This window comes from Dipodomys merriami, unplaced genomic scaffold (genome assembly GCF_024711535.1).
Source record: "Dipodomys merriami isolate MVZ:Mamm:240054 unplaced genomic scaffold, mDipMer1.0.p SCAF_11, whole genome shotgun sequence".
Taxonomy (NCBI): Eukaryota; Metazoa; Chordata; class Mammalia; order Rodentia; family Heteromyidae; genus Dipodomys; species Dipodomys merriami.
In genome coordinates this window covers 23,289,035-23,303,193 of record NW_027202382.1, presented here as the reverse complement: position 1 = coordinate 23,303,193, position 14,159 = coordinate 23,289,035, and the positions used below count along the sequence as shown (strand labels likewise).

At 34.8% G+C, this 14,159-nt stretch overlaps 1 protein-coding gene across 5 annotated transcripts in view; it reads right to left on the bottom strand.

Annotated features, from left to right (window-relative positions):
• Nucleotides 1-14,159, bottom strand: part of Fsd1l (fibronectin type III and SPRY domain containing 1 like) — a 75,440-nt gene that overhangs the window by 26,477 nt on the left and 34,804 nt on the right. For all 5 annotated transcript variants that reach the window (XM_070011101.1, XM_070011102.1, XM_070011103.1 and 2 more), the window contains 2 exons: nucleotides 13,172-13,293; nucleotides 425-634 (listed from right to left, as the gene is read on the bottom strand). In XM_070011101.1, the coding sequence (XP_069867202.1) occupies nucleotides 425-634; nucleotides 13,172-13,293 (332 nt within the window). The remainder of the gene's footprint in view (nucleotides 1-424; nucleotides 635-13,171; nucleotides 13,294-14,159) is intronic.

Genomic DNA, 14,159 nt, shown 5'->3' with positions numbered 1-14,159 from the left:
AATTAAAACAAAAGCTTTCTTTGTATTTGAAGAGAAATTTATTTCCATAATAAATATCTGGAAAGCCAGTGTGGCTTTGAAAACTTAATTTTATTAATAATTTTATCCTTTAAAGTAAAAAACTGCCAAGCACCAGTGGCTCATACTTGTACTACTAGCTACTCAAAGGCTGAGCTCTGAGGACTGTGCTTCAAAGTAAGCCTGAGCAGGAAAGTCTATAAGACTCTTTAACCACAAACAAACAAACAAACAAAAAAGCCAGAAGTGGAGCTGAGGCTCCAGTGGTAGAACACTGAGCACAAAAGCTCAGAAACAGGACTTAGGACCTGAGTTCAAGCCTCAAGACCAGCAAAAAAGGAAAAAATACTTTTCATAATTCCAGTTACTTTCTAAGATTAAGATTTCTGAAATGCTGCCATTTTACCTGATAATGTATATTCAGTGCCTTTAATATGATCAACTAACTCCCAACATTGTTCATCCTTTACACGTGGAAGTCCATCAAAATTAGTTTTCCGATACTCTAGTATGAAATGATCAATTTTATTATCTTCTTCTGGCATTCTCCAAACAACTGTTACAGCATTGTCAGCCACCAAACAATCTACTGGATCTATCTCTGGAGATTTGGGGACTGAAAGAGAAGAAAAAAGTGGAGTTTCACTCTTCATGTATTAGAACACGTGCAATCAAGCATATTATTGTTATCCAACTTTTACTTTTCATACTGCTTTTGAAGTACTCAAAGTGAATCAAGTTATAAGAAAGGATATCCTATAAATGCAAAATATTTTCAAGGCATCTTTTATAGCTGAACTACTAAAAATTCATATTTCAAAGTTTTTCATAAACAAAGCTTATTAAATGTTTAGATGACGAAAAGCAAATATATACATTTTAAATATATAAACATCAAGAACGATTTGTTACTTCTGACAGAATATATGTATATATATGTGTGTACATATATATGTATGTGTTATTTCTGAATGGAATATATATTTATAAATGTGTGTGTTTTTTTGGCAGTACTGGAGTTTGAACTCAGGAATTCACACTTACTAGCCAGACACTTTACCACTTAAGTCATGCCTCTAGCCCTTACATCATATTTTTGGTCTATTATTTCAAAGTTATAGTATATAAATTGAATTAGTATTGACAAACAGAATATGTTGTTTTTAACATATGATTAAAATAATTGAAGGTTATATTTTCAGAGTATTTAAAAAGTCCTGTTTATATAAGCTGATTATCAGATACATATAAAGAGAAATAGGCTGGTTATCAGATACAAAAATGCAGTTAGAAAGAAACACTGAATCGTGGTGTTCACTGGTATTCTCTGTAGCACAAGAAAATGATACATTTAACAGTAACTCATGACATATGTCAAAATAGAAGACTTTGAATGTTCTCAACATAAATGACAGTAAGTATTTAAGGTGACAAATATGCCGATTATTCTTATTTGGTCATTATAGATTGTATGATGCATTAAAATATCACTGTAACTCATAAATATAATTATTGTGGCCACTAATTTTTTTAATGAAAACTTTTAATATAAGAATTGTAATTTCTCGGGCTGGGAAGGTGGCTCAGTGGTAGAGTGCTTGCCTTGCATGCATGAGGCCCTGGGTTCGAATTCCTCAGCACCACATAAGCAAAAAGAAAAAAGCCGGAAGTGGTGCTGTGGCTCAAGTGGTAAAGCGCTAGCCTTGAGCTGAAGAGCTGAGGGACAGTGCCCAGGCCCAGAGTTCAGGCCCCACGACTGGACCCCCCCAAAAAAGAACTGTAATTTCTCAACACAAAACAAAAACAAGAATTTCCCATTCTCTAAGGTATGTAGGGATTTTTTTTTTTTTTTTTTTTTTTTTTTTTAGATCCGGTCGTGGGGCATGAACTCTGGGCCTGGGCCCTGTCCCTCAGCTCTTCAGCTCAAGGCTAGCGCTCTACCACTTGAGCCACAGCACCATTTCCGGCTTTTTTTTTTTCTTTTTGCTTATGTGGTGCTGAGGAATCAAACCCAGGGCCTCAGGCATGCAAGACAAGCACTCTACCACTGAGCCACCTTCCCAGCCCGGTATGTAGGGATTTTAAGTGTTTTTCCTAAGAGTTCTGATTCACTACAATAATCTAGAACAAATGAGTGACATTTAACATGTATAAATTAATTTTTTTACTTCACTTGACAATGAGTTTCTTCAGAGCTGAGTATGGCAGTGCATACCTGTAATCCCAGCAACTGGAAAGGTGAGGCAGGAGAATAATGAGATCCTATCTCAAGGGGCAAAGGTAAAGGTGAATATGTGGATTTATACATTTCTCAAAGGCCAGAAAATAGTGTAACACAGAGTAAGCCCTAATAGAAACTGTGGACATTAGTTAATAACAGTATGCTATTGGCTTATCTATTTTAATAAATATACTACACTCATGTAAGATTAGTTAATAATATGTTAAATTGTATGTGGGGGAGGTTTCTAGACAGTAACTGTACTGTTCAATTAATTTTCTATAAACCTAAAACTTTTCTATAAACCTAAAAAGAATATACTAATTTTAAAAATTAGAGTAGTAACAATAAAAGAATTATATGTAAAAGTTAAAATGTATAGCAACTGAGAGACAACAAATTTGAATCTTCAAGTCTTCATGGTAAGAAAGTGAGGGAGGATGACTGAGACCTATTAACTATGGAGCCCACCAAAGTTCAAATCTGTGTATATTACTGCATGAAAAGAATTTGGAATTTGTCTTCCTAATAAAACAAATGGCAACCAAAGAAGCATTAATCATTTATCATTACTATTTCTTTCATTTTTGTTCTCATATTTTTGTTCCCATAATATATAACAGATAAGGACACAAGTGTTTTTTTCTTTCTTGCTATTGTTTCTAACATATTTACAAGGTGATTTTTTTTTTTTTTTTTTTTTTGCTTTGTATGTCTCTCCCACACATATAACCTTTGTTTTCACTGTACTTGATATTGGTATAATTTGGGGAGGGAAGGGAAAAAACAAATTGTTTAAATAGGGATACAGGTGGACTCTTTGCAACAATGAGATGTACAAGACGTTATGTCGAAAAATGAACTTTACAACTTTGGCGGGGTGGGGGGTGTAGATGGGAGGGCAGGGAATGTAGGGGAAAAACAGAGGAGGAGGCAACAATGCTTGATAAGAAATGTAGTCATTACCTTGCTCATGTAATTGTAACCCCTCTGTATGGTATTTTCACAATAAAAAAACTTATTTTAAAAAAAGAAACTGAACCGTAAAGTAGAAACTCAAGTAAAAATGAAAAAATTTAAAAAGTAGTAATATTTGGTATGAAAGAAAATTTAGGTAATTTAAGGGTGTTTATCAAACTAAACTCCATCCTTTCATTTTTACCACTTTCACAGTTTGTGCATCATCGATCATAAGTTTTTGGTAGACAGAATATAGTTGGATATTGTGTGTGTGTGGGGGGGTGTTCTGGGGCTTAAACTCAGGGTTTAATGCTGTCCCTTAATTTTTTGACTCAAGGCTGGCATTCTACCACTTGGCCCACACTTCCACTTCCAGTTTTTGATGATTAATTTGAGATAAGAGTCTCATGACTTTTCTCCCTGGACTGTCTTTAAACTATTATGCTCAGACTCAGATTCCTAAGTAGCTAGGATTACAGGCATGCACCACCAACATCTAGCTAGTTGGACCTTTTAGTACATTTTACCACTCTATTTTTGATTGAGGAGCAAAGATTCTTTTACATTTAAATATTTACAGGAAATGATTTATTGTCATTTTGTTGTTCTGTGTTTGTTTTATAGTTATTTTATTCCTTATTCTTTCTTACTGTCTCCCTTTGTTTTTATTGATAGGCTTTGTTTCCCTTTTTTGTTCTATGTACTAGCTATAGATATTTACCTGCGGCTAAGATAAACTATCTTGTGATACTATGTTATATATGTAGATCTTTGTTTTTATTTATAGTAGACCATATGACCTTCCTATTTTGAAGAGATCACTGAGATTAACATTAGTACTATATTCATAGTAGTAACATTAGATTACTCAATAAAATAATCTAACCAGAGAGGCTTTGCTGGATATCCCTACCCAGTCCATTGACAATCTTATACAATGAAGTCTCTATAAAAATCCCAGAGTACTATATTTAAAGAGCTTCTGAATAATGCTGACAGAAAGACAAAGACTCATCCATGCTCAGAGGGTATTGTACACCAACTTCACAAGGACAGAAGCTCCCTTATTTGTCAACCTTCCAGACCTCACCTATGTATTTCTTCATTGTGGCTACTTATTTTTATCTTCTACAATATCCTCTGTACATGAATAACACCTTAATTATAATAATAAGATTGTATTAAAAATGAAAATAAAAATATCCTTTGTAATGGCAGAGTATTTCACTGAGTTCTGTGAGCTATTATAGCATTAATAAAACCTAAAGAGGAGTTGCAGGAATTCAAATCTCAGCCTAAAAGAAGTTCTGGGGGCCCAAGGATATGATTGGGTCTTCAGCTGGGAAATTCTTTCCAAAACTGTAATATCTGATGCTATCTCCACTTGTCAGAATGGAAATAAGTTAGAGAACATCTCACTAGTATCTACCACAGAATTGACTGCTTGCTTATGGTACATGAAATCTTCACATCTTAAGAAAGTCACAGGCATTATCTGTGTTGAAGTAAGGGAAAACAGACTGTTTGCTTTTACTTTTACAGATCTACATATACCAGTTAAAGGACACAATTGAGAAGAAAAATCAACCAAATGTGTACAAGAAACCTACTTTAATTATGAAGCCATTGATTAAATAGATAGAAAAAGATACAATACTAACAGCAATCAGGAGAGTGAAATTAGCTATCTTAATTTTGGGAAGGGAAGGTATACTTTTTTTTTTTTCCAAGGGACATTTAGATACTTATAACATCATATAAAATTATCAAAACAGGCAGATGGACCATAGGCATTAAATGTCTGTCCCATCTATCAAATGACTTCACAGACCTTATGCAGCCCACAGGCCTAATTAGAGCAAGGAAACTTATCAAGGGTAAAGAGAGTCATAATACTGACAAAGGAGTCAACTCTTCAAGAAAGACAAAAAAGTCTTTAATCCTTGAATGAATCTAACAAAGTGTCAAAATACATTGAGTAAAAATGGGTGAATCCAGCATTAGTGAGAGATGTCTAGTCAGAGAACATTCCTCTGCTAGTGGAAATAGACCCAGAAGGCAGAACACCAGAGAGGTGTAAGTGAACGTTACAGCACTGTCAATTATAACTGCCTATCACTAGCATCTATAGACTAACATCACAAAAGTAAGTAACCTCAAGCTCCTATGGAACATTCACAGAGTTGGACCACGTGGTGGGCCATAAAACACAGAATTTAGCAAATTCAGCACAGAAATGTTGCAACAACTGTTCTTAGACCAAAATAGAACTGAGCTAGAAATCACAAACTGAAAGTTGGAAAATATTAATATATTTTAAGATTAAACAAAACACTTCTAAGTAACACATGGGTTAAAGACAAAAATCTCAAAAGAAATTTAAAAAATATTTTTAACTAAACCAAAAGGAGAACATAGCTTACTAAACTATGTAACACAATCATAGCAGAGCCTAGAGAAAAATTTATAGCATGACATGCATACATATAGAAATATGCATATTTTAGAAAGGTTTAAAATCATTTATTTAATGGGGCTGGGAAGGTAGCTCAGTGGTAGAGTGCTTGCCTTGCATGAATGAGGCCCTGGATTTGATACCTCAGCACCACAAAAGCAGAAAAAACTGGAAGTGGTGTTGTGGCTCAAGTGGTAGAGTGCTAGCCGTGAGCTGAAGAGCTAAGGGACCACGCCCAGGTCCAGAGTTCAGGCCCCACAACCAACAAAAAATAAAATAAAATCATTAATTTAAGCTTCCATTATGCAAAACAACACATGAAAATTAAATCCCAAGTAAGAAGAAATAATGATAATTAGAACAGAAACCAATAAAGCTGAAAAAAAGAAAAACCAATAATGAGAAGCTATGAAACCAAAGAAAATTCTTTAAAAAAGTTAATAAAATCAATGAACCCCTTAGGCTAACTAAAAAAAGAGAAGGGACACAAACTACTAATATCTAAAATAGAAAAAGGTGCATGACTACACATTCTATAAACCCCAAAGGGATAATTTTTAAAAACTGTAACTTTAAGTCCACAAATATGATACTCTAGATGAACTGATTAATTCCACTAAAGATACAATATATCAACACACAAGAAAAATATGAATGGATTTATATCTATAAAAGAAACAGAATCAATAATTAATTTCTGAAACAAAAAACACTAGGCCTATAGGGGTTCACTGATAAATTCTACCTAACATCTAGGGAAGAAATTATAACAATTCTATAAAATATTTTTCAAAAGAAAGAAGCAAACAATACTTCCTAAGTCATTCTGCAAGGAGTCTAGCAATTCTCTAATAGACAAACTAGACAAAAGTATTACAGGAAAAGAAAACTATAGACTAATAACCCTCCTAAGCATAAATGCAAAAAGATCACAACAAATATTAACAAATAAAATACATTAATGTACAAAATAATAATATATGTTGACCAAATGAGATTTAGTCTGCATACAAGGCTGGATTTTCAATATTTGAAAATCAATGAATATAACTGATCACGTAACAGGCTAAAACAAAACATATGGATGTGTCAATAAATGCACTGGAATCATCTGACAAATTTCAACATCTAACTCTAAAAGAACAGAAAAGACACTTCAATTTGATGAGTGCCTGTAATATATTTAGTGATGAGAAATGTGAACCTTCCCCACTTGAATCAGAAATGTCTTAACTAATGCCATAAAGTAATAAAAGGAAATAAGAAGTATTTGTATTGAGAAGAGTAAATAAAACTGTCTTTGTTCACAAATAACATGATCATCTATGTAGAAAAGCAAATAATAAAAATAACCTGGAAGTAAAAAGTAATCACAGTAAGGCTAAACAATGTAAGATCAGGGGCTGGGAAGGTGGCTCAGTTGGTAGAGCGCTTGCCTTGCATGCATGAGGCCCTGGGTTCGATTCCTCAGCACCACATAAGCAGAAAAAAAAAGCCGGAAGTGGCGCTGTGGCTCAAGTGGTAGAGTGCTAGCCTTGAACTGAAGAGCTGAGGGACAGCACCCAGGCCCAGAGTTCAGGTCCCACGACCCGACCTCCCCCCCCCAAAAAATCCAAGAATGTAAGCTCAATATTGCAAAATCAATTCTTTCCTATTTATCAGTAGTGAACAAACAGAATTGAATTTAAAATTTACTATTGGCACCACAGAAAGGGAAATACTTATGAATAAATCTAACAAAAATATTGCAAATCCATGAAGGAAACTACTAACTGATAAAAGAAATCATAGAAAAATATATTAATGGACAGGTATTCCCGGTTCATGAGTTAGAAAACAATGTTCTTGAGATGTCAGTTCTTTCCAACTTAAAATTCCATCAAGTTATTTTGCAGGTATCAATTACCTGAGTCTATATGGAAAAGATCCCAAAGAGTCAATAGAGTCCAAAGGAGAACAAAGTTGTGGAATTGAAACCACATTGCTTCAATATGTACTTTAAGGCTACATTCATCAAGACAATGTGATGCTGACCAAAGAAAAAGACACATAGCACAAGTGGTTTTTTTCTTTCTTGCTATTGTTTCTAATGTATTTATAAGGTACCTCATGATTTTTTGATGCTTTGTATGTCCCTCCCCCACAGTATAACCCCTGTTTTTACTGTATTTGAAATTGGTATAATTTGGTTTTTTGTTTTTTTTTTTGGTCCGGTTGTAGGGCCTGAACTCTGGGCCTGGGCGCTGTCCCTCAGTTCTTCAGCTCAAGGCTAGAGCTCTACCACTTGAGCCACAGCACCACTTCCGGCTTTTTTCTTTTTTTTTGCTTATGTGGTGCTGAGGAATCGAACCCAGGGCCTCATGCATACAAGGCAAGTGCTCTACCACTGAGCCAACTTCCCAGCCCCGAAATTGGTATAATTTGGGAAGGTGAAGGGAAAAAAAATTGTTTAAATAGGGATACAGGTTGACTTTATTGCAACAATGAGATGTACAAGACACTATGTCAAAAAAAGAACCTTACAATTTAGGCGGCGGGGCAGGGGGGTGTAGTTGTGGAGATGGGAGGGAAGGGATGATAGGGGAAAAACAAAGGAGGAGGCAACAATGCTTGGTAAGAAATGTACTCATTACCTTGCTCATGTAATTGTAAACCCTCTGTACAGTATTTTCACAAAAAAAATTTAAAAAAAAGAAAAGACACATGGATCAATGGAATAGAGAGCCAAAAAATGACACACAAAAATATACTAAGCTTATCTTTCAAAATGTGAATGCAATGAAGAAAAAGAGTCTTTTCAACAAATGGTACAGAAACTGGATAGTCACATGCAAAAAAAAAAAAAAATCAAGATACAGACCTTATTCCTCCACAAGTTAACTTAATGATCCATGATAGAAGTTAAGTGATAAGTTGGGTTTGATTAAAATTAAAAGGTCTAGAGCCTGGCATAATATGAACACCTGAAATCCCAGCATTTGAGAGGCTGAGACAGGAGGATTGGGTGTTCAAGGGCAGTCCAAATCTACAAACAAGTTCAAGAGCAACCTGGGTCACACAATGAGACCCTAATCAAAAACAAAACAATCAAAATTAAAAATTTGCTCTGTGAAAGACATTTATAAAGAGAATGGAAAGACAAGTCATTGACAGAACATTTTTACTCTGGGCTTGGGTGCTGTTCCTGCACTCTTCAGCTCAAGGTGAGCACTCTACCACTCGAGCCACAGCGCCATTTCTGGTTTTCTAGTGGTTTATTGGAGATAAGAGTCTCAAGGACTTTCCTGCCCAGGTTAGTGAATCTGCGATTCAGATCTCAGCCTCCTGAGTAGCTAGGATTACAGGCGTGAGCCACGGGCGCCTGGCAAAGAATTCTTAAAATCAAAAAATAAAAAATAAGTAACTCAATAAGAAGGTGAAAGTCCTTAACAGACATCTCATCAGAGATCTACAGTTTGCAATATAAGTCTACGAAAAGATTCTCCACTTCATGTGGCACAAGGGCAATACAAATCAAAACAAAAACCAAGTAGTATTACCATACCAATGCTGGCAAAAAAAATGGAGCAACCGGAACTTTCACTTATTGCTACTAGTAATTCAAAATTATATAGATACTTTGAAGGTTTGAAGCTTTCCTACAAAATTTACTCTTACAAAACTATCCAGCAGATGCATTCCTTGTTATTTGCCCAAAGGAACTAAAAATTATGCCCACACAAATCCTGTACCAAAGATGTTTTGAGCAACTGTACTCAATGTTGCCCAAACTTAGAAAAGACCAAGTTGTCCTTCAGTAGGTGGGTGTACAAATGAACTATGGCTGTTTTTCAGCGATAAGAAATAAACTATCAAGACAAGGAGGAACCTCAATGTATATAGCTAGGTTAAAGAGTGAAAAGGCTACTAGTTCAATCATTTCAACTCTATGATCTTCTGGAAAAGACAAAACTATGAGGGTGAGAAGAACAATAGTTACCAGGGGTTGAGAGGGAGAGACAGCTGAAGAATCAAGCAAAGAGGACTTTTATGGCAGTGAAAGTACTAAGTATAATACTATAATCCCTCAAGTGAACATTCAAGTGCTTTACTGAGCATAAACCCTCAGTTAACAATAATCAGAGGGATTTTATTGGGAGGGATGAGGAAGGATGATGAAGGGGAGGCACTGATCAAGATGCATTAATAAACTGCTTTGTTGAATGGTAACTACTCTGTACAACTACTTACAATGTTTTTTAAAACTTAAATAAAATCTAGCCTGACATTCAAAATTCTCAATGCCAGATTAAACTAATCTAACCATTTTAAATTGGTATTGTAAAAAAAACTTGTAAAAATGTTTATTTCACACCTGTAATAGCAATTTCACATTTAACAAGTGTCCTGTGGGTTTATTACACATGTTCTGATCAATCAGGACCATTCACAAACAAACAAAATTTCTAAAGCAAAAATGTTTAATTCTGTACCCACATTTTGTTGCTCTGTTGATGCAGAGCTCTGAGTACAAATTACCATTAGTTTGTGTTCAGATCACTGTGTGATCGGTGGAGTGTTTACTTGCCCTTAATTTTGTAAAAATATATCTTACATAAAGCAAGGTAAATATTAATGTTCGTAATTTAAGTGCTTTATTGAATACCTCATGTCTTCGTAGAAGCTGGATGGTACTAAGGGAAAAGAAAATCAAACATCGGTAGTACAGTACTATACTCTATGATTCCTGAGGGTTCAAAAAGTTTTTCCTCAAGGGTCTTCTATACAGTGTAGGTGTTCTACAATTCATAATGGAGTTTTATCACATTAATCCAATTAAAATTTGAAGTAAGACAGACCCAAAAAACATAGGCTCCATGGTTTCCTCATTTGTAATAATTAGTATATGTCTAGGATACTCCTAGCAGAGGATCATAGTAGCTCAATAGCTATGTACAAATGACCATATAAAATGATGCTAATAGAAATGAATTCCAGGATAAGGAAACGAGTTTTTAAAATGTGCTGTGTGAAGTTCTTTCTTTTTTCTTTCTTTCCTTTCTCCTTTGGTTTATCCTCTGTTGTCACTGTTTTTTTTTTTATTTTGGTATCCTGTGTCTTGTATATACGTTTATCTGATTTGGTGAAGGGAAGGGGAACAACAAAATGGTGAGATAAAGGACAAAGGGTGAACCAATGCAATAGTGATACTCACAAGACACTATGCTGGAAATGAACTTTACAACTTGGGGGGAGAGGGATGAGAGGGAAAGTAAAGTGGGAGAAATCGAGGGGGCATAACACTGTTCTAAAAAAAAAAATGTACTCATTACCTTACCTATGTAACCTTAACTATGTAACTTTATATCAACTTTACAATAAAATAAAATTAAAAAAACTTGAAAACACACACTAACACACACACCATTATAGCTTAGCCTTGCACCGCACTATACTATACAGCAATGATTTTACCTTTATAACCATGAAGCCGACTGGAAGCTGCCCATGGCTTGCTGTCACTTACTATTAGCATAATAATATATTATACTACTGTTTACAATCACCCTAGGAAGATAAATCAAGGACCATCTGTAATTCTGAAAGGCTAATATATAGGCTAGCATCCATTGTCAAGTACACTTCTTTCACTCATCTCTTCCTTCTATAGAAATTCTTCTGGAATTTCTAATCATTATCAGACAAGTTAATACTTAATACTTGTGCTGCCCTTACTGGGTTACATTATACTTTTATGACTAATAACCTAATCTTACAATCCTATAGTACAGTCCTTGATTATGCAAAGAAATGACTGGTTTTATATCTTCCAACACTGTGTGTGTGTGCGTGTGCGTGTGCGTGTGCGTGTGTGTGTGTCAGGGTCTGGGCATTGTCCCTGAGCTTCTTTTGCTCAATCAAGGCTAGCACTCTACCACTGGAGCCACAGCACCACTTCTGGCTTTTTCTGTTTATATTTTACTGGAGAATTGAACCTGGGGCTTCATGCATGCTAGACAAGCACTCTAGCACTAAGCCACATTCCCAGCCCAGCCCTTCAACACTCTTTATTCAAGAATGGTTCATCTTAAAAAAAATACTTGTAAGTAAAATGCCACTTTCAACCATTCTCTAGTTCCACAAATCACCATATCCACACAGTTTTACCTATCAATTTAACAATATTTCTTGGTGACAAAAAATATTAACTAAAATATCCTTAACTGACTCTTTCACATACCTAGGTAATAATTTGGGACTCAGGCTACTTCATCATCCTAACATTAAACACTAATAGGTCAATGTTAGCATATCATTGTTAACATACAATATTTATATATGATGTTGATATAACACATCATGTTAATGGTATATTAACATATAATTATTAATCTTAGTTCCCTTTAAACCCCCAAATCCACAAAAATAATAACAGCTAATATTCATTGAATATTAACTATGTGCCAGATATTATTGCAAATTTACCTTAGAAGCGTCCATTCGTGTCAGGTGCCAGTGACTCATGCCTGTAAACCTAGCTACTGATGAGACTGGGATATGTGTGGTTTATAAAGCCAGCAGGGAAAGAAAAATGAGACTTTTATGTCCAATTAACCACCAAAAAGCCAAAAGTGGATCTGTGGCTCAAATGGTAGAGCACCTCCAAGTAAGAGTTCCAAGCCCTTAGTTCAAGCCCCAATACTAGCACACACACAAGAATCAATTCACTTAATCCTAATAGAAATCCTACAAATATATTGTAACATTTTAAAGGTGAAGAAAATGGGGAAAAGTAACTTATTCCAAATAATATAGCAATCAATCAAGCAGCAACATTCAAATCTAAATCAATGCTCTAGGCCTATCATTAACCATCATACTATACTGTTTCTCTTTGACAAAGTAGCAATAAATAACATCCCTTAATGGCACTCTTAAAAGAGAAGTTTGTTTTGTATGTTCTTCACCCATGGTATAACCCCTGTTTTTCACTGTATTTGGATTCTGGTGCCTTGAATCTTGTATATACAAGTTTCTAATTTGGGGAGGGGAAGTGAACAAAATATTGAAATAAGGATATAGTTTGACCTGTGTACAGGAGATGTACAAGACACTATGTTGAAAACGAACTTTACAACTTTGCGGGGGAGGGAGAGGGAGGAATTGAGAAGGTGGGGAGGGAACAGATGGTAGGGGAAAAACCAAGGAGGGGGTAACAAGCTTGATAAGAAATGTACTCATATAACTGTAAGCCCTCTGTACAGCATCTTTACAATTAAAAATGTATTTAAAGGGAGTTTTTCTATCAATAAAAATAATTATCTATACAAAGAACTAGCATCTAAAGCTATTTTTTAATGCAGGAAAACACACATATACATACACACTATATTCTCTCTCTCAACACATTCTCTCTCTCTCTCTCTCTCTCTCTCTTTCTCTCTCTTTCTTCACTAGTTACATGCCAATGTGCATTAGAGAAAAATCTTTCAGGAAAAAGTTTTATCCAAAGCTGTACATGTAATACATGTATTTACCTGGCAAAAACTTCAAAGTTTGCAGCATCTGTCTTTCCTGAGAGAAATCCACCATTAAATGAGTCATGTTGTCACTGACCCTTGGTTTCAAAGAAAGGCGAAAGGCTGAAGCCATTGTGACTCTATGGTAAACACAAATATACTTTTTTTAAAAATAAATGAATAGAAATATAAAATCTTATTTAATTTATAAAATGAGAGATAAAAATTCTTTCACTTTAATGATTTCAGAGTCTATAATGAACATAAACAAAGAAGTTTGCTTTTTCTTTTAAAAATTCTACTAACTAAAAGAAATTTAACAACTTAGCAATTCCAGCCACTTTTATAAAACTGCATATGTATGCAAAATCACAAGAAACAAAAGTTCAATATTTAAATCATCTTTGTCAGACCCAACATTTATCTGAATCTCTGCATAGTCTCACTGACTTCCTGATGCCAGCCTCACTCCTTTTCATATGCCAAATAATGAACTGTAATGAAATCTAATTCACACATCCTCTCTAATAGTCATAGCTATACCATGTAACCTCAACAAGAACAGAGGAAGATGGGCCCAACATTTATACTACAGTTCCTATTAAAGAAAGGATGGGGTAGAAAAGAACTAAAATTGTGGTCAGTATTGACACTAGCAAGATGACATCATTCTGATCTATCTACATCAGCTACATGGAAAGATGTTATGAGAAAGCTGTGTTCTATAGTTCAATAAAAATGTATGAGGTACATGTAAAGTAAAAAACAAAACCAAGATGAAAACAAATCATACCTTACTTTATCAAAAGTACGGGAAGTAGTTCTCTATTAAGACTGGAGGTCAAAAGAAACTCTTGTCTTATTAATCTGAATTTTATCTCAAATCTCAATTTTTCACTTTATAGAAAGTTTCCACCATTATTACCAAGTTCTTTCTTTGGTCAATGATACAAGAGTTCTAATCATGGATGCTGTCCTCCTAGCATGCAAGCTGAGAGGAAGTAAA